Raw genomic sequence first — 26648 nt, 5'->3', positions numbered from 1 at the left:
GGAACCCCATGGTGTTTCAGTGGGCAGGCTCTGTGTGCATGTGATAGGGGCTAAGAGTCTGCCTTGAGCCCTTGACCCTGAGATCGGGCAGGGCTCTCTCCATGAGATGACGGACATTGGCCTTTGCCTTCCCCAGGACTAATGAAACCCATGGCACCTCAAGACCCTCTCAGTGGGGCTGGCCGTCGCTCTGAGGATCAGAACTGTGTGCCCCCACTCCAAGAGAGAAAGGTGACCACTGTGGATCCAGCTCCTGTGTGGAGCCCAGAGGGCTACATGGCCTTGCAGAACAAGGGCTACTCGCTTCCCCACCCGAAGTCGAGTGACACTTTGGCTGTGGACATGCATGTCAGGTGAGATGAAACCTGGTCCTACCACCTTGCCACTGGAGGGAGACTCCAGGTCCTGACTGAGAGGGCCCTGGGGAGAGGCAGTGCCTATGGGAGACAGGTTCCCCCAAAGGGACAGGCAGTGCCTTCTGGGGAGGAGAACATGAGGATTGCTCGAGTGCTTTGTGTGAGAGGCTCTTCTCTGATGGAGAAGTCTAGGGCCGCTGGACCTCGGGTACCTGGCAAGTGGGTGGGGGCCTCACAGGGCAGGTGGGGTCAAGAGCTGGTCTTGGTTTCTTCCCGTGAAAGTAAACAACGCTAGCCCTGCCATGCCAGTGCCCCTGACTCTTCACGGACTCCCAGACTCCAGCTTGCTCTTTGAACCGAGGATTGCCCTGCTGCTGTCTCCAGGGTGGCATGCTGCACCCACCCGTGGCCACTGCATTCTTCACTCTCACGGACTACAGGGGCCACCACCAGTACATGGCCCAGCCACTCTGAACCATGTTTAAAGATAGAGCAAATGTTGGTGCTTGTGGTTTTTTCTTTCTTTTTTTTTTAAATATTTTTCTTTTTAAAACTAAGCTCTGTGTTCAGCATGGAAACCAGGAACCAGGCTCCAATCACATTGACTGATTTTTCTGGTTCCTTTTCAGGAATGAAAGCTCTTACTCTGCCTCACCGGGAAGGTCCGGGGGCGTAGGTGCCCAGCGCGATCTCTTTGAGGAGAGAGGGGAGGAGTACTTGAGTGCTTTTGACAAGAAGGCCCCAGCAGACTTTGACAGCTGTATCTCTTCTCAGAGAATAGGCCAGGAGCTTTTGTTTCTGCCCCAAGAAAGTGTTCAGGAAGCAGGTGCTCCTGGGGGTCACACTCAAAACCTCAGGTGTTCCCCATTGGAGCCTGACTTTGTCCCAGAGGAGAAAAAGCCAGAGTATGGCAGTTGGGACGTTAGTCACCAGCCAAAGTCCACTGACACAGCCCGTGGTATCGAGCAGGAGGCGCCCCAGGAGGGGCCGTCCTTTAACATCTCCTGGGAGAAGGATGGGAGCCCCAACAAACAGCCGTCTGCAGAGCCTGATTGGACTCCTGAACCTCGGAGCGCCAGCAGCCAGCAACAGGAGCAGACGGGCAGGACTCGGAGGTCAGGCCCCATCAAGAAACCCGTCCTAAAAGCCCTCAAGGTAGAAGATAAGGAGAAAGAGCTGGAGAAGATGAAGCAGGAGCTCGGGGAGGAGCGGCTGGCCAAAGAGAAGGAACAGGTTGGAAAGATGGAGAAGGACGAGGATGAAGAGAATGACCCCACCCTGGCCAACTCCTCCCCCTCTACCCTAGAGGACAAGGCCCCCACCCATGCTGCTTTGGGCCATGAGGCCAATAAGCTTGAAGAGGATGAGAAGCCTGAGAAGTCCTGGGAAACCAGACCCTCACGAGAATCCAGCGATGTTCCCCCAACCAAGAGAAATAACTGGATCTTTATTGATGAGGAGCAAGCCTTTGGGGTCAGAGGGCAGGCCCGGGGCCGAGGCCGTGGTTTTAGAGAGTTCACTTTTCGTGGTCGGCCTGCTGGTGGCAATGGAAGCAGCCTCTGTAGCGGGGGGGTCCTGGGGACTCGCAGTATCTACAGCAGCAGCCAGCGAGGGGGCCGGGGCCGGGGCCTGCGTGAGTTCTCCCAGCCCGAAGACTGCCCCAGAACCAAGCCCCGGCGGAGGATTGCCAGTGAGACGCATAGCGAGGGCTCCGAGTACGAAGAGCTGCCCAAGCGGCGCCGGCAGAGAGGCTGTGAGACTGGGAATGAGGGCTTGCTCCTAGAGAGGGAGGATGGTATTGCGAAGAAAGGTGACTGCAGGGATTCCTGGCGGTCCAATAAGGTGTACTCCGAGGACCACAGTGGTCTGGATGCTAAGAGCCGAGGCCCTCGGGCCTTTGGGCGAGCCCTTCCTCCGCGGCTGAGCAACTGTGGCTATGGGCGGAGAACCTTCATCTCTAGAGAGTCCCCCCACCGGCAGAGCAAGAGCCCTGGCAGCCCCTGGCAGGAGTGTGGTGCCTCTGACTCGTGTGGAACCCGGCGGCCCATGGACAGAGGCTACACCCCAGACTCCTGCCGGCACTCTGAGTCATTTGGCAGCAGGGCCTTTGAGGACAGCCGCTTGGAGGACAAGAGGTCCTTCTTCCAAGATGACCACATGGCAGACTCTGAAAATGTAGAGAACCGGCCCTTTAGGAGAAGGCGCCCCCCACGCCAAGACAAGCCCCCCCGCTTCAGGCGCCTCCGGCAAGAGCGTGAGTCACTGGGCCTGTGGGGGCCTGAAGAGGAGCCCCATCTGCTGGCGGGTCAGTGGCCAGGCAGGGCCAAACTCTGTCCTGGGGACAAGAGCAGCACTGTGGGTCACAGGTCCCCTGAGCTCTCCTACCAGAACTCCTCTGACCATGCCAACGAGGAATGGGAGACAGCCTCTGAGAGCAGTGACTTCAGTGAGCGGCGCGAGCGGCGAGAAAGCCATGGGGCTGAGCCTGACCCCCAGGGGGACGCTGGCCTGTCTGGGGCCAGTTTGGGTGAGAAGAAGGAGCTGGCCAAGAGGAGCTTCTCCAGCCAGAGACCCCTGGTTGACAGACAGAGCCGAAAGCTGGAGCCGGGAGGGTTTGGGGAGAAGTCCATTAGGCCAGGTGGTGGTGACACTTCCCCCCGTTATGACAGCCAACAGAATGGGACGCCTTTGAAAGCCAAAAGGTAACACCTGAACATCATCCCAGGCCCTTTTGTTGTCGTTGTGTTGTTTAGCAGCACTGAATTCATGCATGCCTGCCATGGGTCAGGTGCTCTGCAGGCGCCTGCCCCAAAGGCCATTGTGTGTGAGTGTCTCCATCACTTGTTCCTGCATTGCTTGTCTGCTTCTCTTGTGGTGGTGTTGTGGCTTGACAAAGCTAAAGCTAGATGACCCCTCGTCCCCTCAGTTCTCTTGTGGCAGCTGTCCTGGCACCTGGCCCCAGAGTTCAGCCTCTGTAAGTGTTCTTGGAACCTTTCTGGGGGCTACTGCACAGAGGGGCACTGTCCGTGTGTGGAGCCTAGCGAGCCTTGGTCCATCCACTAGATCCTTTTGCTTTGGAGCTGCTGCTAGGCAGGGGTCTGGGGGCACTGCTGGCCTTCTGGCTGTGCAGCGGTGACTCTTCCCAAGTGGCTGTCCTCCTCAGTGAGGAGACAAAGCACTGCTGCTGGGGTTGCCACCTCAGCACAGTAGGGGCCCAGCAGGTAAAAAAGAAGCAGACTTCCTAAGGCCTGGCTGTGTCTCTCCTCCAGAATTAAGGGGCTTCCCAGAGGAGGGTCTGCGTTTGGTGATGGCTCATGGCCGATTGTGCTGCAGGGTTTACTGATAGCCAGAGTTCATGCCTCAAGTGGGGAAGCAAGGTTATGCAGAGGCCTTCCCTGCCCGCAGAGTGTTCTGGGGAAGATTGCTTTGCTGTGTTCCCTCCTCCTTAGAATTCAAGGCACAGAATTTAGAATTTGGGGCTGCTTCTATCCCCCCAAAAAGGAGCCATGGGAAAATTCTGGTTCTTAAAGGATTTGGTCTTGCCTAGCTTTCCAGGGCCCAGATGCCAGGACTTGGCTTTGCTTTAGATTTCTGCCCAGAGAGCCTTGGGTGGGCCCGAGCTCCTTGCTGGTCTGAGTCTCCTGGGAAAGAACGGAAGGTCAGCAGCTCTGTCCTGAGCATGTCCCCCCATTTCTCTCCCTGCTGCAGTCTACTATGTTTAGCCTGCAATGGGGATGAACAGAAGGAGCTCCTGGGAAAGAGCTGGGCAGAGCCACCTTCCTCAGGAGCAGGTAGGGCTATGTGCCAGCAGGGCAGGGTGTGGGATTCCATGTGGCACACACAGGCCACTGCTGCTGAGGAGTAGCTCCTCCCTAGCCGAGGGGTTAGTGAAGAGATGGACCTAGTCAGGGTACTGTGTTCGTGTGTGCATATGTGATTTTCCTGTTCTTTTCTTCACCTGCCTCTGGTGGTTTTTGAGTTAACAACATCCTCTTTCCTCCATAGGTCCCCAGATGAGGCCTTGCCTGGAGGTCTTAGTGGCTGCAGCAGTGGGAGCAGCCACTCCCCCTGCAGCCTGGATCGGGCGGCCCATGCCAGCACTGATGTTTCTGAAGCCTCTAGTAAGAAGGCAGAGAAAGAAGCCAAGTTGGCTGCTCAGAGGGCAGGAGAGCTGGGAGAGACCATGAAACAGTTTGACCTGAACTATGGAAGTGAGTCCGGTCCCCTTCCATCTGTAGAGGGAAGAACCTAGGACTGGGGGCCACAGCCGTCTTGGGAGCTGGCATGTTTACTGTTCCTGACAACTACCCTGGGCAGGTGCTGGGCTAAGTTCTGGGGATGCAGGGTAGGACAACACAGATAAGATTTCTGCCCTCCTGTTGTTCACAGCCTGTTGAAATCTCCTTAACATCCTATGGTGTTTTTTTTTTTTTTCGTCCTATGGTGTTTTAAAGAGGAGAAGCCTAAGGCCCAGAGAGGTTCAGTGCGTGTCCAAGGTCACAATGTATTAGATCCCTGGAGATGTGAGAAAGGTGCAGAAATCAGGCCAGACTTCTATAGACCCCGGTCTGCCTTCTGAGCTGAGCCTGTCCCCAGATGTCAGCTGGCTATTGAGTTGGGTTATTCTTGCCTTCTGATGAATGCAAACATTGTCCATCCCTTCTCGTGAAATCTTGGTTCAGATGCCATCGTTGAAAATTGTGGTTCCGGCCCTGGAGAGGAGAGTGAGGTGGGCTCTATGGTGGGTGAAGGCTTCATTGAAGTCTTGACCAAGAAGCAGCGCCGCCTGCTGGAGGAAGAGAGAAGAAAGAAGGAGCAGGCCGTGCAGGTGCGGGGTAGGGCACTAGCCCGTGTAGACCCCTGCTAGCAGGGAGGCAAAAAGGAATCTTTACTAGGCATGCATCATGCCACGGTACCTGCCCTCACTGTGGCCCTGTGGGAGTAGATGGTGATACCACTATCCTACAGAGGAAAAACAATGAAATCTCAAAGAGGGTGACTTGTCCTAGGATGGTAACAGCTGAAATATGGCTGAGCCAGGATTCAGACTTTCCCCAGCCTCCCAAGAGTCTGCCCCCATCCCCACCCTCAGCTCCAGCCTGAGGGTAAGGAGATTTGTCTCCTAGGAGTCACTGGGATCAGGAACCCTGTGCTGTGCTATAGTGGAATCAGGGCTGGACACACACTGTCACAACCCCTCTGTCTGGTGGTCCTTTCCTGGTTTGCTTTGGCCTTGCAGTTAACTCTCTGGTTGAGGCCTTGGGGGACATGGGTTCCAAGTGTCTCTTGGGCAATTTTGGGTGATGTGGTTTTGGTACCTGAGATACTTGTTCTGGAGAGAATTTGTCAGCCTTCATGCCGCAGGCTAGACCACATTACCTCTTTCCTTTTCTTTATACCCTATAGGTGCCTGTCAAAGGTCGAGGTCTTTCCTCTCGTATTCCTCCTAGATTTGCAAAAAAGCAAAATAACTTGTGCCTGGAACAGGGCGATGTGACCATGCCTGGCAGCAGCCTAGGCACTGAGATCTGGGAGAGCAGCAGCCAAGGTGAGAGTCAGCGCGTCTGGGCTCAGCTGCTGCCCCGAGATGGCTCCCAGACCTGGGCTCTCTTCTTAGGGGAGTCCTGTCTGTGAGCCAAACAGGTGGAGCATTAGCTGTTTGCTGGGTTCCTCTGAGCCACAGTGTTGAGGGCAAGCTTAGCTGTGTTTGCTGCTGCAGCCCCCAGACAAGAGTAAACATTTGCTTGCTTATGGTGCGATGGAAGAGCAGAGCAGTCTTTATGTCCAGTGATGTGAAAGAGGACAGCCACGTGACCGGAGCTCTCGGGGGAATGGGATCTTCTTTCTTTGCCCATATCAGTCATCCTTTTTGAATCTTCGGTGGGGATCCCAGCAAGAGTCCTAAAGCTCCCCTATCTGTCACATGCCCTTCCCGACCCAGGTGGGAAGGTTTATAAGCTCCTGGAACAGTCTGTGGAAGGCAAACCTGGGTAAAAGTATATCTTAACTTTTGGAAAATTTGTTTCCTTGAGAAATTATTTTCTAAATTTTAGATCCAGTGCTGTTTTTCTGGTAACTTTTCCTTTTAAAACATAAAACCAGCTTGGCACCCATAGCACAGTGCTTACAGCGTCAGACACATACACCAGGGATGGCGGGTTCAAACCTGGCTCAGGCCAGCTAAACAACAATGACAACTGCAATAAAAAATAGCTGGGCATTGTGGCAGATGCCTGTAGTCCCAGCTACTAGAAGGCTGAGGCAAGAGAATCACTTAAGCCCATGAGTTTGAGGTAGCTGTGAGTTGTGACACCACAGCACTCTACCAAGGGCAATATAGTGAGACTCTTGTCTCAAAAAAAAAAAAATTAAAATAAAATATGAACAGGTTCTTCTTTTTTTTTTTTTTTTTTTGTAGTTTTTTTGGCCAGGGCTGGGTTTGAACCCGGCACCTTTGGTATATGGGACCAGGGCTCTCTACTCCTTTGAGCCACAGGCACCACCCTGAACAGGTTCTTCTTAAATGCCTTCTTTGGTCAGGGCCCTGTGCTGTGAGCCCTGAGGGTATGTAGACAATAAAAGGCATTTACAGTTTGTGGGAGAACTTGGAGAGATCAACTGTTTCCTGCTGATTTTTATACAAAGCAGCCTAGGCTTCCAGAGTGAAGTGACTTACCCCAGGGCCACATGACAAGCACCCAGGACTCCGGGTTCTGGGACTTGATATTTTTCAGTGTTCCCACATAGCGTATACTCATGTTCCTGGTGAAAACCTTGGTTCTAATACATTGCAAAATAACATCAGACAATATTCAACTCTGATTGCAAGGAAGTACAATGATCTTTTGATGAAACACTGATAATGGTAAGTTTGCTAGAGTGCGTGAGTGATGGGTATCATACACAAGCTGTATAAATTGTTGCACAGCATGTACGAAACTGAAGAGTCAGCCCCTTCTGTCAGCTCTGTTCCTCTGGGACTTTGCAGTGTCTCATTGGTTGTTCAAATCAGGGATCCATGGGTGGCTTCAGGGGGCCCCTGGGTCTTAAAATAATATGTACATTTTTGTGTGAATATACATTTTTCTGGGCTTAGAGTCCATGGCTGTTGTCAGATTCTGATAGGGTCGCGAGCTAACAAAATTTGAGTAATACCTACTTGGATCTTTTAAAGACTTAAGAGAACTGACAACTTTTAAAAATAAATAGTTTAATTGAAAGAAAGGAGACATGGCGAAAAAATGATAGATAATTCAAATCAGAGTGAATAAAAGCTGCTGTTGTGTGTGCTATTGCACATAATCTGTCAAGTTCTGAGACGTGTTTAATGAAGTCTGTTGGGTTTTGGAAAGTTGGGTGAAGCTCTCAGATTTGCTCCTGTGTATCTGCTAATGAATGTGTCCTGCACAGGCTAGGGTAGACAGTTGGGGGAATCAGACTTTTATAAGCTTTACCTGTACTTGTTTTCTAAAACTGAAACTCATCTTTTTCTAACTGGTTGGTCCTCTTTGGTGCCCTGACTCTCTGTCTTCTTCCCCCAGCAGCTCTCCCTGTGCAGGCCTCAGCCAGTGACTCCTGGAGGAAAGCAGTCACGGCCTTCAGCAGCACTGAGCCTGGCTCTGCAGAGGTGAGTGTGTACTCACTGTCACTGTGGCCAGCTTGCATGTACCCCCTTTGTCCCACCCTGCCCAAGGCTGTTTCCACAGACCCTGGCTTCTCACTGGTTTTCAGTTTGATTCCTGGTCTGTAGGGGGTTGTGGGAGAAAGAAAAGGGATATCAAGAGGAAGCCTCTCCCTCCCTCCCTCCCAGCCCCCAGCTATGGGGAGGGAATGAGGGCCTCTTTTGAACCCTTCTTGGTGGTCACTCAGTCTGGTTTGGGTCACAAGTGAGATCGGCTGGGCAGTCTTAGTCCAGGGCCATGGAGGAACTCACTCTGAGCGTGAGCAGGCTGATGCTTTCGGCTGTGGGTGAGTTTTCAGGCACCACCAGCAGGTTAGGGCCAAGATTAGGACAAACTTCGTGGGGGTAGGCGGTTTGGGGAGCCGTGTCTGAGGGCTCCATGCAGTCTGACATCATGGCTAATGATGTTCTGGAGTTTAGGGGTCAGGGCTCTAACCCATTTTGTGCTCTGCACAGCAGGGTTTTAAGAGCAGCCAGGGGGATAGTGGTGTAGACTTGAGTGCCGAGTCCCGCGAGTCGTCCGCCACCTCCTCACAGCGCAGCTCCCCATATGGTACTCTGAAGCCAGAAGAGATGAATGGACCTAGCCTGGCGGAACCCAAGGCCGACAGCCACAAGGAGCAGGCTCAGAAGCAATCTGAGCAAAAGGTAACCTAGGAGTCCCCTCAGGGTGTCTGTCTTCTCCCCTCTTCCCGGGGCACATGGAGGCCAGAGGCTGTGGTCATTCCAGTGAGCATGTTTCTGCCTCTCTGCCTTTCCATTAAGGATTCAGAACAAGGCTCAGGACAGAGCAAGGAGCACAGACCAGGACCCATCGGCAATGAGCGTTCTCTGAAAAACAGGAAGGGCTCTGAGGGAGCCGAGCGGCTGCAGGGGACTGTTGTCCCACCTGTTAATGGGGTAGAGATTCACGTGGACTCTGTGCTACCTGTGCCACCCATTGAATTTGGAGTCAACCCCAAAGTGAGGCTTTGATTTGTTTCCCTTTTTTTTTCTCTCTCTCTCTCTCTCTCTGTGGTCCATGGAGAAGTGGGGCTTGGACAGGGTTTCTCCTAAAAAGAGTAGGAGGATGGAAGCTAAGCCAGATCCAAGGGCAAGAGTGTTGACAGGAGTCACAGACAGGAAGATGGGATTGCCTGGCCTTGTTGATACCAGCTGGGCTCTCAGCTGAGCCAGGCAGTGATCTTTCCTGTCTTCGCTGCCCACCCAGGGGTCTGGGGTCAGTAAGAGGGAGAGAGGAGAAAGGATGGCTCCCTTACTCATATGCTGCCCGGAAACATTTAGCCGTCTTGCTCCCATGTAGCCCCAGTGTGGCCATCTTGCCCATGTATGGCCCTAAGTGAATGGTGTTTAGTGGAGTTTTGAGTTGTACCTCTGGGGAAGGGTGAGCCAGGAGGATTCCAGGAGCTGTTGGTCCTTTTTTTAGGACTCTGACTTCAGCTTGCCGCCCGGTTCTGCCTCTGGTCCTACAGGGAATCCAGTTGTCAAACTTCATGACGCCTTGGCCAGTAATGTAAGTCCACACTTCACCTCCAGCTGTTTGTCACCCGTGGCTGGTGGGCCTTGGGCAAGAAGAGAGACAGGATGTGCTGAGTTTGTCTTATGACTCAGTCACTATCCAGCTACGTGTCCTTAGGCAGGTTGCTTAGATATTCCATGCCCAGGTTTGTGACTGTTGGTGCGATGATGTATTTCCTAAGGTCTGATTTATTTGGCTTTCTTTGTGTCAGGAGCAAGCTGAGAATGGCACACACTGCCCAGTCGGGGAGGCCCCACCTTTACTTCTGGAGAGTCCCTACATCCTGGGGTCTGGCTCTGTTAGAATCCAGTAGCCCTCCTGTCCCTCTGCTGTGGACTTGAGCTGGGAAATGCATCAGTCGTGGGTTACTTGGGGCCAAAGTCAAGGCTGTCACAGCATTTTTGCTCATTGTTCTGTCCTATCTGTCCTCTGTTGGTAGCATAGGGGCTCCCTGGCTATGCTGGGTAAAGCTTACTGGGCAGCTCCACCCAGGAATTTCAAGCAGTATGAATGCTGCAGAATGATGTTAGGTATCAAAGACGAGAACAAGTCCTGTGCTCACCTATGTCTGAAAATGCTGGGCTGAACAAGTTTCTTTACCGAGATTTCTCAGAACCACTGTCATATGCCATGGGGCCCGAGATCTGCAGGCAGAGGGTCTGGTACTGCATTTCCCACCTGTTAACCAGGGACCTCTTTCTCAGTGTGCCAAGGGCATATCCCCAGGCCACAGGGCAGGTGCCTGATGAGCCAACAGCCAGTTTTTGTGTTACCGGCACGTGATTGTCCCTGTGTGGAGGGCTCGGTGAAATGTGGGTGTGGAGATGGCTATCAATGGGCTTCTGAGGAAATTGAGGAAGGCAGCTTTCTGGAGGAGCCAGAAGGTGATCTTGGCTGCTATAAACTTCATCTTGGTGGTCTTGTATCTGTGGCCCAAACTGGACAAGTCATAGCATTTTAATGTGTCACTTTTTTTTTTTTTTTGAGACAGAGTCTCATTTGTTGCCCTCGCTAGAGTGCTGTGGCATCTTAGCTCACAGCTATCTCAAACTCTTGGACCCAAGGTACTCTCTTGCTTCAGCCTCCCAAGCAGCTGGGACTACAGGCACCCACCACAATACCTGGCTACTTTTTTTAGAGATAGGGTCTCTTGCTCAGGGTGGTCTGGAACCTGTGAGTTCAGGTGACCCACCCGCCTCAGCCTGAGCATGTCGCTTTCTCTGCTGCTTCATGCTCCATGGTGTCCTTTCCCCCCCTCTCCAGGCGGGGCTAACACAGAGTATTCCCATCCTCCGGCGGGATCATCACATCCAGAGGGCCATTGGCCTCTCCCCAATGTCCTTCCCCACTGCAGACCTCACTCTGAAGGTAACACCAGCCCTGGGCTGGGCAGGGGCCTACATGGGGGCCTTGGCCTGTGGAGAGGCAGGAGGGAGGAGCCAGCCCCTTTCCCCACCACCCTGATGCTTAAGAGTTGCCCTCTACACTACTATCCCTCCTGGTGATCCATGTCCCTCCCCTCCCTTGCTTCTACAGATGGAGTCTGCACGCAAAGCCTGGGAAAACTCCCCCAGTTTGCCAGAGCAGAGCTCTCCAGGAGGAGCCGGCTCAGGCATCCAGCCCCCGTCCTCCGTGGGCGCCTCCAACGGGGTCAGCTACAGTTCCTTTGGCGGAGTGTCTATGCCACCCATGCCTGTGGCCTCTGTAGCACCTTCTGCTTCCATGCCAGGTATCTCACCCCCAAGCCAGGCCTCCGGAGCCTTCTCCACTTATATTGTCAAGAGAGGCTCTGAACACCTACCCGGGGCTTGAGGAATGTGGAGAAGTTGGGATTCGTTTGTAGGCTGGATGGTTCATAGCTTCCCAGGTGCTGCAGGTGAGGTACATGTCCTGCTTCCCTTTACTGGAAGCAGAACCAAGTCTTGATGGCCAGGCTTTTCCACCTCCAGGGAGAGGGTCGAGCAGCCTTGGCTTTGAGTCAGACCCAGATCACATGCCAATTCTGTGTCACCCCTGCTAGAGAGCTGCTGGCCTCTCAGCCTCTGCTTCTTCCCATCAGCTAAGCGCACTCCCTGGGGCTTATATCAGCTGAACCCCACATTAAGGGTAGCTGTTTTTGTCCTTACTGTCACCACTCTGTATTGGTGCCCCAGAGAGCATGCGGATTGTGAGGGTGCAGCTGCCAACGTCTCGGTGATGTGGTTCCAATAGATCCTTCTGACCCTGCACTGTGGACTCTAGCAGGGAGATGAGGAGGACAGTGACTGAGAGACCGAGGCAGCCTCAGTTACAGCAAAGTAGCCCTCCTGAGTGTCTGGGACAGTTGGTGGTTAGTTAGGTGGGGAAGATAAGCAGGAGCCCGCTTCCCTCCTAGAGGACCTTCTCGTATCCTGCACAGTTCCCCAAGGTGTGTCCCAGATGTACTGTGAGCAGGCTCGTGCTGCAGAAGCACGAGGAACCAAGCAGCCCCTGCACACACTCGCCCTCTTCCCAGAGGGACATGCAGAAATAGCAACACTTGATCCCTTCCTGCCTCCCTCATTCTGTTTCCAGGCAGCCACCTCCCGCCTCTGTACCTGGACGGCCATGTGTTTGCAAGTCAGCCCCGGTTGGTTCCTCAAACGATACCTCAGCAGCAGAGTTACCAACAGGTGACAGCAGTGAGCCCGGTGGCCTGGGTTGGGGAGAGGAGATGTGGCAGGGGGCATAACTCTTCCCTTCATTTGTTCATTGTCTGTCTGGTTTTCTGTGCCCCTCTTGTGTTACTGGCATATCATGGCAGCCAGAAAATACTTGTTGAATGAATCAACAAGAGACAAGGAAGAAGAATGGAGTCCTGTGCTCCAGACTCTGCCTAATTATCCTTTCTCAAAATCCTCCTTCCTGTGTCCTAGCTTGGGGAATTAGCTAAAATGGAATTTTCTTTGGTGATCAGGTATCCTTCTGATGAAGAGAAGAAAGGCCTAAACACCCAGGCATGGATGCATTAGAAAGAGGTAGTTTTAGAAATGAGCAGGTGTTTGTTGTCACGCAAGATGGGCAGACTTTCTGAGCTGCAGGGGGATGATTCAAATCTCCCTCCCACAGCTGGTGCTGGGCCTTTCAAAGGGCCTGGTCACACCCCAGACCCTGTACCTACACATGCCACGACAGTGGGCCTCCCAGGCAGAGTCTGTTCCAAGGGCAGATTTGAGGACAGAGGACATGGCCTGTCCTAACGTCTCTTAATGTATTCTTAACCATTAGATCGTTTAGTTTTGCCAGATTTTGAGCCTCACATGACTAGATCACATTGCATGTAACCTTCCTTTACATATATTTTAAAATTCAGCTGTATTGCTTGTAGCTAGGATTCATTCTTGCTACTCAAATAAACCGCAGTGTAGGAATGATCATACCATGGTTTGGGGTTGCTACTAATTTCTCAGTATAGGCTTTGTCCTAAGAGCAAGGGAAGGGATAAGGCTTTTTCCCAGAAGGACATGCTGGACTCGCATTCGGAGCCTTTTACTACCTACTGTGTGGAGGTGGCTGGGGAGGTGGGGACCATCACACAGGGCTTTGCAGTCACCACTGGCCTCCCTTTCCCAGGCTGCTGCTGCCCAGCAGATCCCGATCTCCCTTCACACATCTCTGCAGGCTCAAGCTCAGCTTGGACTGAGGGGGGGACTGCCCGTCTCCCAGTCTCAGGAGATCTTCAGCTCCTTGCAGCCCTTCAGGTGAGCTCGTGAGCCCTAGCCCTGGGCGCCCCTTTGCCCTGCCCTGTGCTGCTGTCCACTCCATAGTCCGTTCTTTGTGGTACGCTGGGAGAGGCTGTGGTGGGCCCTGTTACTGCCTTCTTTCCGTATCATCCTGCCTCCTTCCCTTGCTCCTCCCTCCTCTGCCCTCTCTTCCCACCTTTGCCTGTTCTTCCCACATCTGATGTCCTGTGCTGTGAGCGTCATAGTAGTCTTGTGGTGCCTGGCACAGTGTACACGTACTATTTGTTGAATCCAGTGATGCTAAAGCAGTACCTGGACCAGCAGCCTCAGCTGGACCTGGGAGCTGTTACAGATGCTGAGTCCTGGGCCATCTCGGGCTCTCTGGGCTAAGCCTGGGGTGGGGCCAAGGTCTGTGTTTTGGAGGGGGGACCCTAGGGATTTAGATGATCGCTGCATTTGTGACCCCCGTGCCCTCATAACCCCGTGTTGCTCTTCCAGGTCTCAGGTGTACATGCACCCCAGCCTCTCTCCACCCAGCACCATGATCCTCTCTGGGGGCACAGCCCTGAAGCCTCCATACTCGGCGTTCCCAGGGATGCAGCCCTTGGAGATGGTGAAGCCCCAGTCTGGCTCACCCTACCAGCCCATGAGTGGAAACCAAGCCCTGGTCTACGAGGGCCAGCTCGGCCAGGCTGCAGGTCTGGGCGCCTCCCAGATTTTGGACTCCCAGCTCCCACAGGTCAGGACCTCAGTCACTCTACCCAGAGAGTGAGCCTCCTTCTGTCATGACCTTGGCTTTTCCCTTTGCCTTTTCTTTTCTTGGTCTGTGCTGACTGCTCATGCTATTTGGGAACACCGTGCCTGGTCCTTGAGCTATTAGGACTCAGCCTCTTCTGAATGGCCCCATCACCCAGTTCTCCCTGAGCATGGCTGCTCCTGCAACCCCTCCAAGCAGAGACTGCCCCCTCCCTCCCCATCCTAGTGCTGTGGGTATGGAAATGGGGTTGGTGTCCCTTTGCTCACCTTCTTTTCTGAAACCCACACCATCAACTGTGTCTTTCACACTGCTGTGAGCTCCAGGGTGCCACATCCAGCACCTGCTCCAGCCTTCCCTTCCCCAGCCCTCTGGGTGGCACTGGATGTCTCTGAGGGTGACTCTGCTTCCACCTTGAACCACGTTCTTCACTCAGTTTTGGCCTCAAGCCTCTGAGTCTCCTTTGTTGTCCCCTTTCCTCCCTGGTCTGTAAGGTCGTTTTGCCACTTTGGGCCTCTTTCTTGTCAAAGTCCCATTCTCCTCAAAGTCCCATTGTATTCTGATCACTTCTCCTGGACTTGACTCTCCACTCCAGCAGCCCACCTGAGTGTCCGTTTTGCTGTTTCAGTCTGTCAGATTTACCACATCAAACAAGAGTTCTCCTCCCAGCCCTCCTGGCTGCAGCCCGTGCCCTCCTCAGTACCCTGCTGCCCTTCTCTGCACCCACCACACTGCCCAGGCTCTCACAGGGCTCCTACCTCGTCCCCTGCTTCTTCCCTGGGGCCTCACTTTCTGTCCAGGTTCTACACAAGAGCCAGGATGGTCCTTCAGAAACAACTCAGATTGTGCCACACCCAGTTCCATGTTCTACACCTGGCAGTATGCCCTTGCCATCTCCACCTGCCGCTGTAGTGCTCCAGGGAGGAATACGGCATCTGAGACTCTGGCAACCACAAGTCTCAGTGATGGTGCTTCCAATAGATCCTTCTGATCCTGCACTGTGGACTCAATAGCAGGGATCTGACGAAGACAGTGACTGAGAGACGCAAGTGGGGCCTCTGCCAGGCCTAGAGGCTCGTGCCTGCAATCCTAACACTCTGGGAGGCTGAAGTGGGAGGATCGCTTGAGCCCAGGAGTTGGAGGCTGCAGTGAGGTGTGACTGCACCACTGCTCACCATCTGGGGCAACAGAGTCAAAAAACCCAAAAAACAGAAAAGGTGGTGCTTCCCTGTCCCCCTGTCCTGAGGGTCTCCAGGCTGACCTCCCCACTTGTGTCCTTCTTGTTTTGGTCATTTGGGCCTTACAGCTACTCCTGTTCTATCACATGTTTCCAGGGTCCCCAGAGTCCAGCTAGGCTCTGTTTGCTACCACTGTTGGCATAAACCAGTAAGAAGAACCTTGAATGTTTGTGCCACACAAAGAAAGACTCCCAAGCAACTTTTATCCTTTGGGACTGGGCTTGGCCATTACTTTCCAAGAAGCTCTCTGACTTCCCTGACTTGTTCCCTCCTTGCCCTCACACGTGGTGTGTTGCTGCTCTGAGCGCCTTACAGCTGTGTTCGGCATGCCACACATGCCTGACGGTGCCCTGGTGCTTCCCTAGCACCTTGTGTGCTTCAGCAAACTTGCTGGGTGACAGCTAAAATGGCTGAAGCACATAGAGGCCTTTTCAGAGACAAAGAGGAGACACATCCTAACACCACTGACACCTGCATCTGCAGTTAGCTTAGTCTTGTGCATTTGCCCACCACCTGTGACATTCCAGCAAGAAGATCACCTCCGCCACCAATAGGGCACAGCCCTGGCCAGTTTCCACTATAGATGGAGTAGAAATTCAGAAAGTTTTCTGTCGTGCGCAGGCCGTGCTTGGATTCCTTCAAAGTAGGAGTCCGCAGTGTGTGGTCGCTCACGCGTGCACATTTGAGCCTTTCTCCCCAGTACCCATTCTCCTCCTGACTATCCTTGTTGTCCAGCAGCTGACCATGCCACTGCCTCGGTACGGCTCCGGGCAACAGCCACTGATCCTGCCCCAGTCCATCCAGCTGCCACCAGGGCAGAGCCTCTCTGTTGGGGCCCCCAGAAGGATTCCTCCACCCGGGTCCCAGCCGCCAGTCCTGAACACCAGCAGAGAGGTAACAGCGCCCCATCCCCCAGGGATCCTGGGCGTAGCCTTGTCTCACCAACCTCTTCTAGTGAGCTAAGACCCCTATGGGGGCAGGTGGCAGTGGCTTAGGATGCAGGCTCCTGGCCTCACCAGACTGCTACTTTTCCCCACTGCAAAGTCTTACTACCACATGTCAGGTAGTAATGTGCACAAGTGTGGGTATGTGTAAGGCTAGGCCAAGAGGAGGGTGCATACGTGAGGCCTCAAGGTAAAAAAGACATCACAGATGTCCTGCTTTGCTCTCCCTCCTAACTTTAAAAAGGAAAAAATACTGTGGTGGTTCCTCCTCCTAAGAAAAAGCCCTGCCTGTAATCCTAGTGCTCTGGGAGGCCGAGGTGGGTGGATTACCTGAGCCAGAGTGAGACCCTGTCTCTAAAAATAGCCTGGTGTGTGGTGGGCACCTGTAGTCCTGCTACTCGGGAGGCGGAGACGAGAGAATCAGAGTTTGAGGTTGCTGTGAGTTAAGATGCCATAGCACTCTATCAAGAGTGACAAAATAAGACTCTCTCTCAAAAAAAAAAAAAAAAAAAAAAGCCCTCTTTTGAGTCTGGGTTGGAAAGGAGAAGATACCTCCCTGGAGCGTTTCGTGGGCCTGTGTCCTCCCTGCCTACTGTGGTTAGTGAAGGCCAGGCTGCCTCCAGGCTTGTCCTGTGACAGCTTGTTCCTATTACTTGGTCTCTCTCCTCAGCCCTCTCAGATGGAGATGAAAGGCTTCCACTTTGCCGACAGTAAACAGAATGTTCCTGCAGGAGGGCCCGTGACATCACCACAGACCTACAGGTAAAGATATTCTCTGGGGTTGAATGCCAGATAGCTGGGCATTCGCTGGAGATGTGGCTCAGAAGATCCCGTGGGTCCAGGGAGAGTGATTTGCAGGGTACCAAGGCCTCATCCCCTTGTAGACTGATGTGTCACCATACTGTTTCAGTGTTGGCGGACATTTGTGTCAGTAAGCCACTAGAAAATGGTGAATCGGGAGGAGAGTGGTTTTGTTGTTAATTATCGTTAGTAAGACTGCGGAGCTTTCAGGAAAGGTAGGAAAAGGAATAGCTAATGTTTTAATGGACACCAGTTCTGCCCCTGACTACTCAACTTTCTCACCAGATTTTTAAGATCAGGACCCATTAGCTGAGAAGGCAACACCTTGGCAAGGAGAGGAGTCTGGCCGTTACCAGGGTCTCTTTCACCTTAGCTCACCCTCTGAACCCTGTCAGGGACTTTTTATTGCTAGACCCTTCTTTTTCCATTCTAGCACCTTCTTTTTGCCTCCTTTGTTTCTGTCTCAGCTTCCAATAACTGCCCCAGGTCCCGTTAGCCGGGTTCAGACTGAGGCGGCTCTGTTGGGTTTAGTGGAAAACCTCTGGTTCTGGCCTTTTCACCTATGCTGTGGTGTGAAGGCAGCATGCTCCAGCCCCAGCCCCCAGGGGTTTGTCCACTCAACTTTTGTTACATGTGGGAGACTCCTGGAGATGCCCTTGTTGTTGCAAATGAATTGGACAGACCCACGTGACCCACAGTGCCCTCGCTCCAGGCACCTTGAGGTCACTCCATGAACACATAGGGCCTGGCTCCACTGGGGAGCACTCCGCAACCAGGTCCCCTTGTCCCGGCTTGTTCTTGCTGTAGTTGCTCTGCCTGCCGACCTGTCTTCCTCCACCACAGCATGCCCCACATTCTGCTTCCTTTCCAGAGAATGGGGGTTTTGTGGGTTTGTTTTTTTTCTTTTGTTTGTTTTTTGAAACAGAGTCTCACTTTGTTGCCCCTGGTAGGGTAGAGTGCTGTGCTGTCAAAGCTCACAGCAACCTCAAACTCTTGAGCTTAAGGAGTTAAGCCTCGGCCTCCCAAATAGCTGGGACTACAGGCACCTGCCACAACGCCCGGCTAGTTTTAGAGGCAGGGTCTCGCTGTACCTCAGGCTGGTCTCGAATCTGTGAGCTCAGGCAGTCCACCTGCCTGGGGGAGTTCCAGAGTGCTGGGATTACAAGCGTGAGCCACCCAGCCTATCTAAATTTTTTGTTCTTATTTTCACTTTTGGCTTCATTTATTTTTGCTAGTATGTTTTATTTTCCTGCCATGTGAACTATAAAAAAGTTTGATGGAAGCAGGACAAGACCATGCATATAATGTGAAGGAAGGAGGCTGGGGTGGTGGCTGATGCCTGTAATCCCAGCACGCTAGAAGGCTGGGGTTGTGGCTCACCCTATAATGCCAGCTTGGATGACTTAACAAGATCCCATCTCTACTAAAAACAGAAAAATTAGCCAGGTATGGGGGCAGCTGCCTACAGTCCCAGCTCCCTGGGAAGTTGAGGCAGGAGGATCACTTGAGCCCAGGAATTTGAGGTTACTGTGAGCTAGGCTGAGGCCGCGGCATTCTAGCCTGGGTGACAGAGTGAGACTGTGTCTCAAAAAAAAACAAAAATGTGAGAGAAGGAAGTTTCCAATGTGAACAGATGCTGTAGTTCCCTGCTGCTGTAAGCAGTTTCTAGCACTATCTGCCTACAGAGCCTTCCTCAAAGGGGCAAAATCCAGAAAATGGAAGCTCCCATGACAAGAGCCACCTGTGTCCATTTAGTTGTGGGAAGGGCAGATTACTTTTTGGAGAATATTTAGAAAATGTTAGTCTTACCTGGTAGCCTTTGTTTTGATGTTGTTTTGGAAGCCTGGGGAAATTAGTGTCATTCTATAAACAGCGTTTCCCAAAGATTTCTAGAAACAGGGCTGCAGAGACCCATCCTGCAATAAAGGATTCCTTGGTGAGACAGTGAGGGGGGCCTTGTATCCCAGGAGGATTGTTGGGGGGTGAATAAGGAACATCTGACGGCAGAACACCTAATTAACATGCCTGGTAACTTGCTAGTGGTCAGCGGGACACGTTTAGAACCATGTTACACATTTTTATTCCTCTACCCCCTTTCTAAAAGTAGAGACAACACAAATACTCGGCAGCAGTCTCGCTTGGTGTTAGGCTTGTCAACCTTTTTGTCTGGGCCTGCCATTTTGGTCCAGGCACTTCAAGCCCTGAGATGGTCAATGTCCATCTCCCCACAGGACAATAGCAGTGTCTGCCTACGGTGGGGGCCTCAGCCCCTGCCCTCTTTGTGGAGCTCTGCCAGGGTAGACAGTGACCCCCAGCCCCTACCCCCTTCTGCATTCTTGACTGTCTCGGGTCTCTGATTTTTTTCTGTACTGTATGTCTGTGGACTGCCCAGATGAGGTTTCTGGCCCAAGAGCCCTTCCTTCCTCCTGCTGCCTCCCTGTGCTAGGCTTTGACTCCTTGTCTGTGGTGACACGTTGTGTTTCTCAACCCCTGCCTTTGGTTTTTTCAGGCCTAGCTCTGCTAGCCCCAGTGGGAAGCCCTCTGGATCAGCAGTTAACATGGGCTCTGTGCAGGGACACTACGTTCAACAGGTAGAAGATGGCTTTCCAGACCCTTCAGCCCTGGACACTTAGGCCTCTCTCCAAGTGCCTAAAGAGGAGGGACTGTGTACCCTATCTGAGCACTCTCTGTATACACAGACATGCCCTAGTGGTCTGAGCAGGGAGCTGGACAGCCTGAGTCTCTCCTGCAAAGGCATTTCTCCTCTTGATGGGCATCTGGAACCTTCCTTGTCCTGCAGAGAAGGGAGGATACTGGTTCCTCTTAGGAGGTGATGCCAGGTGTACCATCCCTAGCAATTTGGGGCTGTGAAGGTGCTCTGGGTGACTCAGTTAGGCCTATGGGTTAGGTCCAGAGGCCAGGGGCTCCAGCACCCTGTGTCTGGTCTTTGTCCTGGCTGGGTGGGATCCCCGGTGAAGCTAAGTGTTTCTATTTTATAACAAATAGGATTTCTCAGTGTTTTCCTGCAGGCATTCTGGTCTTCACTATGGCTCTAAGGCTGGGCTTTTAATTCAGTCAACGTGACTGGCTGGTTGAGGGGGGAAGGCCAGCTACTCGTTTCTCTCTCCATGCTTGGTTCCCCTGGGGGTCACTAACTGGATCTTACAGAGTGAGCTTCTAAAGCTTTCTTCCAGAGGGCAGGCGTGCTGCCCTCTGACATTTAACTCTGGAGGGCAATTAGGGATGTCACAGTCAAGCTAGGGCCCCAGGGAAAGCCTCAGCAGGGAGAAGCAGAAGGCAGGGGGTAAACGGATCATGGCCAGAGGTCTGGGAGAAGCCCCTGTGCGGAGAGGCCCCACCCCACCTCAGCACCACTGGGATTGCCACCCAGGGGCTTTTGCCTACAGGACGTGGGGTGCACTGATTTGAAAAGGTTCTCATTAGCCTTGGGACCAGAAATGGGTCCACCTGAGGTGTGCCATTGCTGAACTCTTTGCAGAGGACGCGCTGTCTTCCTGCCTCTCCAAATCACTGCCCTTAGGAGGGGACAGAGAGAGCAGCCCTTTCCTTATTAGGAGAGTGACTTCTGCTTCTGGTCCTTCAGCCAAGGCATGAACTATACTCAGGGTAGCTTTTCTCTGCAGCTCAGGAGCAGGAAGGGAGTGGTGGGAACTAGCTAACTGAATAGGTGTTTCTGCCTTAGGGTCACTTTCTTTTCTGGTTCATCTGTCCAAAGGCAAAACGAGTGGATGAAAAACCCAGCCTGGGAGCCGTGAAGCTGCAGGAAGCCTCCTCAGCTGCCTCCCAAATGAAACGAACCGGAGCAATCAAACCTCGGGCGGTCAAAGTGGAGGAGAGTAAGGCCTGAAGGTGCCTGGCTGCCACCTGGCCTTGCCCTGCTGGGGACGGTGCCACCACTCGGCCTCAACACAGCCGGTCTGAGCAGGGAGCCTCACCAGGTCCACCGTCCAACCGCCTGGCCAGACTGAGAGCTCTCCCTCCTCTTCTCCACTCCTGAAAGCTCCATTGTCAACCAGCTTGCACCCGTGGATACATGGCATTGACCTGCTTGCTTTGATACGATATGAAACAAGCAACACCACCTTCCTCCCCGTTGCTTCCTCCCACCTGACTGTGGAGCGCAGATCCCTTTCTGTCACCTGCTCCCGCAGGGCACTTCCCGGCAGTGCTTCCGGCCCGCTGCCCCACCCCCAGGCAGAGTGGTTTGGCAGCAGGGACATTTTAGTTTGAGGCTTTTTGTTTTAAAAAGCAGCCAAGGTTTTTACAAAGGGGAAAGTAAAACAAAAACGCAAGCTACATCTGTACAGCTAAACTTTTATACGTCCTCTACCACCCTCTCCCTTCTCTCCGTGTCTAGTGGTTTCCTTCCACCTTAGGAGATGACTCTTAAGAATGTGTCCCTTCCTGCTCCCTGTCAGTTGGTTGACCTGTAAGGTGGTTTAGGACACTGGTTGAGAGCCCTCTTGTGTTCAGCTCCCTTCGGACATACATGGTCAGGTGGACAGCAGCAGGTAGGTTGGTGTCTCCATCAGGTTCCAGCTCCTGGCCTGATGGGCCCTGTCATAGACAGCCCTGTGACACTGATTTAGAGTCACACAGGATTCCTGTCCTGGGCTATGCTGATCACTGGGCACCAGAGATAAATCATGGAGATGGTTGCTGGTATTTTCCAGATTGGCCTGGAGGGGGCACCCTGACACACTACAGGCCCTTTGGTGTGTTCAGTCCCTCCAGGGTGTTGTGTTCCCACAGGCACCAACTTTCCTTGGAGCCTTCCCTAACTTGTCATCTCCTTTTCCTTGTCTTGTGGAGTCTGCCGCTTTCTTCCTTGGACGCCTGTCCCCCACCTCTCACACAGCTCTTCACTGAAACCACAGTGACAAGAAGACACGATTCTTGTTTGGTCCACTCTGCAGCAAAGGTGTGTAGGCCCTGAGAAAGGCTGCTGGGAGTTTTCCCCTTTTCTCCATTCCCAGCAGTGGGCTCAGGTTGTTGGGATGGAGGGACCTCAGTTGGGCAGCATGTGTTAGTCTCCCTTGTCTTTATGGGCAGCTGAGCAGGGGGGGCCCGGTGAGGGTGTGCACTGCAGAGCTCACCAGTTCCAAGTTCCAAAACAGCCTTGAACCCTCTGAAGACTGCAGTGTGTGTGTGTGTGTGTGTGTGTGTGAGCCTTTATAGCTGGGCTTTGGTGGCAGCTTTTAAATAAGAAACAGAAGGACATCATCATCCCAGATTCTGTCATTCCAAGGAAAGGGACAGTCCAAGCTTCTCAGATGCTCTTAGGGTGACTGGCCAGCCCCTCACCTGCAGGTATTGCTGTTTGCACTGCTGTTAGTTCCAGAGGATACCCAGCTCAGAACATGCAGTGAAGTGGCGGGCGGGGGGCGAGGGGGCCCTGCCCAGAGCCTGCCTGTCATTGTGAGTGTACCACAGCTCTTACTCAGGCTTTGCATCCTAAGCTCCGTGTCTGGTATACCATATGGAAAGATATATCTTAGGAACTGCTGGAATAACCTCTTGTGTTGCCTTTTACAATTGTATGGACGTGGAGGAACAGCCTCCTCCCAGGCAGTGCCCGGCTGTCACCCCTGACCACACGTTGTTTCCTCTTTCATCCCAAGACTAATACTCAGTCCCTTCTGCCCACCTTAGTTTCCAGCACTCAACTGCCTGCCTGTGCCCTCATATATGGTACCCCCTACCTCCAGCGTGTGTGGTCAAGGTCCTGGGACTAATCCTCTGCCCCACCTGTCTCCAAGCCAAGTGGCCCCTGGGGGAGGCTGGGTCTTGGGGAGCCACGTGTTCATCTCTGCCTGTACACTTGAGAAACCCCACTCATACCTGATGCTGGTGCGCATTATGTCAAAAGAAAAAGACGTTTTCTCCTATTAAAAACCGAATAGAACAGTCCCAGATGCTGTTACAAACTCGAGATGTATCCTTCAGGTGAACCTGCCGCCAGAGTAACAGTACTTGCTGACGGAGAATAAAAACAAAAAGGCCACCTTTTCTCTAACCTGGTGTTTCTCTCCATCCTTCCCCTCACTCCAAATAAAAACAAAAAACACTAGAATTTATATGTATTGATGTTGTAGGTCTAGGTGAAAAAGTAAATGTTTCACTGCTCTGTTTATATATAATGTCTGGATGATTAATTCTGTGCAGGAAAGGCCAGGAACATGCATGTGAGGTTCAGTGCATCCACCACCTCTGTGTGACCCAAGCCAAAATCTCTTCCCCGCCTAGATGGAGATTTTAAATTAGACTTGATTGGGGCAGAGAGCAGCCCTCAAGCCTCCTGATATCCCAGCTCCTCCTTTAGTCTGATTAAATGCAGTTTTTAGTGCAGAGACATTTTAAGGTGCAATATCTTTTCTTTTCACATGGTTTTAGAGCCAAGCTCAATCTAACAGGATTTAGGGTCAGTCTTTGGCTCCAAACCCCCACCAGATCCATGCCGAAGCCAGGTTTGCTGTGGGGCCTTGGCAGTAACAGGTGAAGACCAGCACTTTGCTGGTGGGGGTGTGGGGGACCCAGAATCCCCTCGCCTTTGCTTACTAAAGTCACCCTCCTGGTGTAGGTGGCTCTGGCCCTTCAGCGGTGCAGCCTGTTCCTCAGCAGCCAGTGCCCTTGCAGTAATTTGTCCTGTTAGAGTGTGTGGGGTGTCAGGAAGGCCTTGACCGCCCTCTTTAAAACTTCTCGGTCGGCTGCAACTGGCCTGGTTGGCTTAACTGTTGCTTCCCCCCTTTTTATTCGCGTTTTATTGGTTTCAATCTTTGAATTCATAGAACACTTCTGGCTCCAGGTTCCTTGGGTGGGTGTGGGGGACAAAGGATGGGTTTTATGACATTCAGAGGAATCCATTCAGTTCTAAGCTATGGTCATTCCAGCTGCTTCTAAGAACATTGGGTGATCTTGTTATATGGTGACATGGGTTCTCTCCAGCAATACCATTGCCCTCCTGTCTTCTGGATTTGCCTCCTCCGTCTTTAGTGATGACATCTGTTACCAACTGATGCTCTGGGCCAGGGAGGCTGTGTGTGCACACAGGTGCACGGCTGTGTTGTAAGCTGGCCTGCCAAGGCAGCACATGGCAGTTGTGGTAAAGCTCCCTGACCCTGCCATTTGATTCCCCTCTGCCAAGTAGCTGCGTATCACTTCTCAAATAGTTATTTGCTCCTTTTCACTTACAGAGCAAGCCTGGGTTAGAGGGTCTGTTGGAAATGGCCTTTGACAACCAAGGATAATTGTGTGCTTTGTCATGTTCTGTGATGAATGAGGAATGCAGACTTCCAGAAAGCCAGTTCTCCTCTGAAATGTGAGGTGGACTTGTGACAAGTGGGTCATCTGTGATAGCAGTGGCTCTGTTGGGGACGGATGCTGTGTCACCTGGCCATATTCCACCATGGCCACTGAGTGTGTGTTTTGCTAGTGATCTTCCAGGTGCAGCTTCCTCTGCCTTAGTTTGGCAGCAGCATCCTTAGGGCATGTCCTCAGCATGCTAGGAAGCCTCAGAGCAGAAGTCCCTGCCACAGCTCCATGTTAAGACTTTCTTCCATTGTTCAAAGGGGATACTGGACTCGAAACTTTTGACCTCATGCCTTGCATAGTAAAAAGGATTTGGGGTTTTTTGTTTTGTTCTTGAGAGGGTTGTGTTTTGTTTTTTGTTTCTGTTTCCTTTTGATTAATTTTGGCCTTTCCTCTCTTTGTCTTTTCATGTAGACCAGATATTTGAAAGGGCAGACGATGGATAAAGGTGTAATGTGCAACTTGTTTATATGTTAGTTTTGGCAAACTTACCTGGGATGGGAAATGGAACCATGGATTCACCAGGCCGGTGTTGGCACACTCACCCTGCGCCTTGCCCTCCGGTTCAGTACCTATTGTTTCTCCTTTCAAATATGTGATTGTACTAGCTCTTTCCATATGAAAGAATTTTCCTTATTTAAATAAAAAAAGTAAAAAAAAAGCTGAACATGCTTTCTCAGGTTGTGTGTCCCTAGTTTCTCAGTTATTTGGCTGGAGAGACCTACAGGTGGAAGAGTTCTAAATGAACATAATTACACAGAAATTAGGAGGGGTGTGGCAAAAATGCCTTCAGAAAGCATGGGGAGAGGGTGTGCACCCCAGATGCCAGCCATGGGGAAGAGGCTGGCTGGATGCTGCAGTAACTTAGTTTGAAGATGTCCCTAACCACAGGTTTCAGTCTCGTGTTGTGTTACTACTCTAGGGGACCTTTTACAAGCAGTAGCAGAGGGTTATAAGCTGCACTTTTAGGTGGAGAAAGAGCAAGTGAGGCCTGGGGCAGCAAAAGGTCAAGAGTTTAGATTGGAGGCCTGGTGGCTTAGGCCTGTTATCCCAGTACTTCGGAGGGCCAAGGTGGGAAGATCACTTGATAACCAGCCTAGGCAACACAGCAAGACCCTGTCCCTACCAAAAAAAAAAAAAAGAGCCAAGCATGGTGGCATTGTGCCTGTAGTTTCAGCCACTCAGGAGGCCAAGGTGGGAAGACTGCTTAACCCCAGGAGTTTGAAGTTGGAGTCAGCTATGACTGGGCAACAGCAAGACATTAGCTCCAAAAAATAAATGTTTAGATTTCAGCCTAGACAATAATTCTCAGCTTTGCCACTGCCTCGCTGTGAGACTGACCTTAGGAAAGAGATTTTACTTTTTTTTTTTTTTTTGAGACAGCCTCAAGCTGTCGCCCTGGGTAAAGTGCTGTGGCATCACAGCTCATAGCAACCTCCAATTCCTGGGCTCAAGTGATTCTCCTGCCTCTGCCTCCCAAGTGGCTGGGACTACAGACACGGGCCACAATGCCTGGCTATTTTTTTTTTTTTTTTTTTTTGGTTGCAGCCATCATTGTTTGGCGGGCCCAGGCTGGATTTGAACCCATCAGCTCAGGTGTATGTGGCTGGCACCTTAGCTGCTTGAGCCACAGGCGCCGAGCCGAGATTTTACCATTTCAATTGTGATGTCTTTTTTGGAGACAGTCTCACTCTTGCCGTGGGTAGAGTGCAGTGGCATTGTAGCTCATAGCAACCTCAAACACTTGTGCTCAAGTGATCTTCTTGCTTCAGCCTCCCAAGTAGCTGGGAGTACAGGTGCCCACCACAATGCACAGCTAGTTTTTCTATTTTTAGTGGGGACAGGGTCTTGATTTTGCTCAGGTGGGTCTTGAACTTCTAAGTTCAAGCCATCTACCCTCCTCGGCCGGCCTCCCAGGGTGCTAGAATTACAGATGTGAGTCACTGTGCTCAGCCCGTAGATAAATTCTGAAGAGGTCACTGACAGCATTTAGTCTAGTGCCTAGAGCCAGGTAAGAAAACTTAGAAATTACCCCCTACCCCCATATTAAAGCACTTTACACAAGGAATCCCAACCCCTCAAATTCTGAGGACATCAGTGAGCTTTAGCCAGCCATACCCATTGCCAGATTTGACCTGAGGGACTGGTGGTTCACTCAAGACCTACAGGAGCCGGTCCTGCAGGAGGCCAGGCCTGAGAGTGAGGCTCTAAGCCCAGCAGCACTCCCACTGCTTACATGGGCCAGGCCAAAGCTCAGCTGCCCCACTTCCTTCTAGAGCCCAGGGATCTTGGGTGAGACACACAACCAACCCCTCATAAGTAAGC

General features: G+C 52.3%; 1 protein-coding gene, 2 non-coding genes and 1 pseudogene across 22 annotated transcripts in view; 3 read left to right on the top strand and 1 right to left on the bottom strand.

The window, feature by feature from the left end:
* Positions 1–21307, top strand: part of PRRC2B (proline rich coiled-coil 2B) — a 109852-nt gene extending 88545 nt beyond the window's left edge. For 8 of the 20 annotated variants that reach the window (XM_053559207.1, XM_053559157.1, XM_053559163.1 and 5 more), the window contains 18 exons: positions 137–353; positions 986–3058; positions 4362–4567; positions 5039–5184; positions 5763–5904; positions 7898–7983; positions 8494–8685; positions 8803–9000; positions 9464–9550; positions 10820–10924; positions 11093–11285; positions 12110–12207; positions 13148–13275; positions 13756–13996; positions 15985–16143; positions 16864–16955; positions 19504–19585; positions 20731–21307. In XM_053559207.1, the coding sequence (XP_053415182.1) occupies positions 137–353; positions 986–3058; positions 4362–4567; positions 5039–5184; positions 5763–5904; positions 7898–7983; positions 8494–8685; positions 8803–9000; positions 9464–9550; positions 10820–10924; positions 11093–11285; positions 12110–12207; positions 13148–13275; positions 13756–13996; positions 15985–16143; positions 16864–16955; positions 19504–19585; positions 20731–20862 (4577 nt within the window). In that variant the 3' untranslated portion in view covers positions 20863–21307. The other 12 variants (XM_053559236.1, XM_053559224.1, XM_053559243.1 and 9 more) reach the window with 11 other exon arrangements.
* On the top strand, positions 11745–11828 carry LOC128580273 (small nucleolar RNA SNORD62). The gene has a single exon (XR_008378579.1). It is a non-coding gene; the product is annotated as a small nucleolar RNA SNORD62 (small nucleolar RNA).
* LOC128580274 (small nucleolar RNA SNORD62) lies at positions 14969–15055 on the top strand. Its single transcript, XR_008378580.1, has one exon. It is a non-coding gene; the product is annotated as a small nucleolar RNA SNORD62 (small nucleolar RNA).
* Positions 21308–23741: 2434 nt separating the features above from the next.
* Positions 23742–25690, bottom strand: LOC128563963 (uncharacterized; annotated as a pseudogene).
* Between the last annotated feature and the right edge of the window lie 958 nt (positions 25691–26648).

The sequence above is a fragment of the Nycticebus coucang genome, chromosome 2 (genome assembly GCF_027406575.1).
Source record: "Nycticebus coucang isolate mNycCou1 chromosome 2, mNycCou1.pri, whole genome shotgun sequence".
In the NCBI taxonomy this organism is placed as follows: Eukaryota; Metazoa; Chordata; class Mammalia; order Primates; family Lorisidae; genus Nycticebus; species Nycticebus coucang.
The sequence above is the reverse complement of the archived record's forward strand: the minus strand, read 5'-3'. Positions and strand labels throughout refer to the sequence as shown.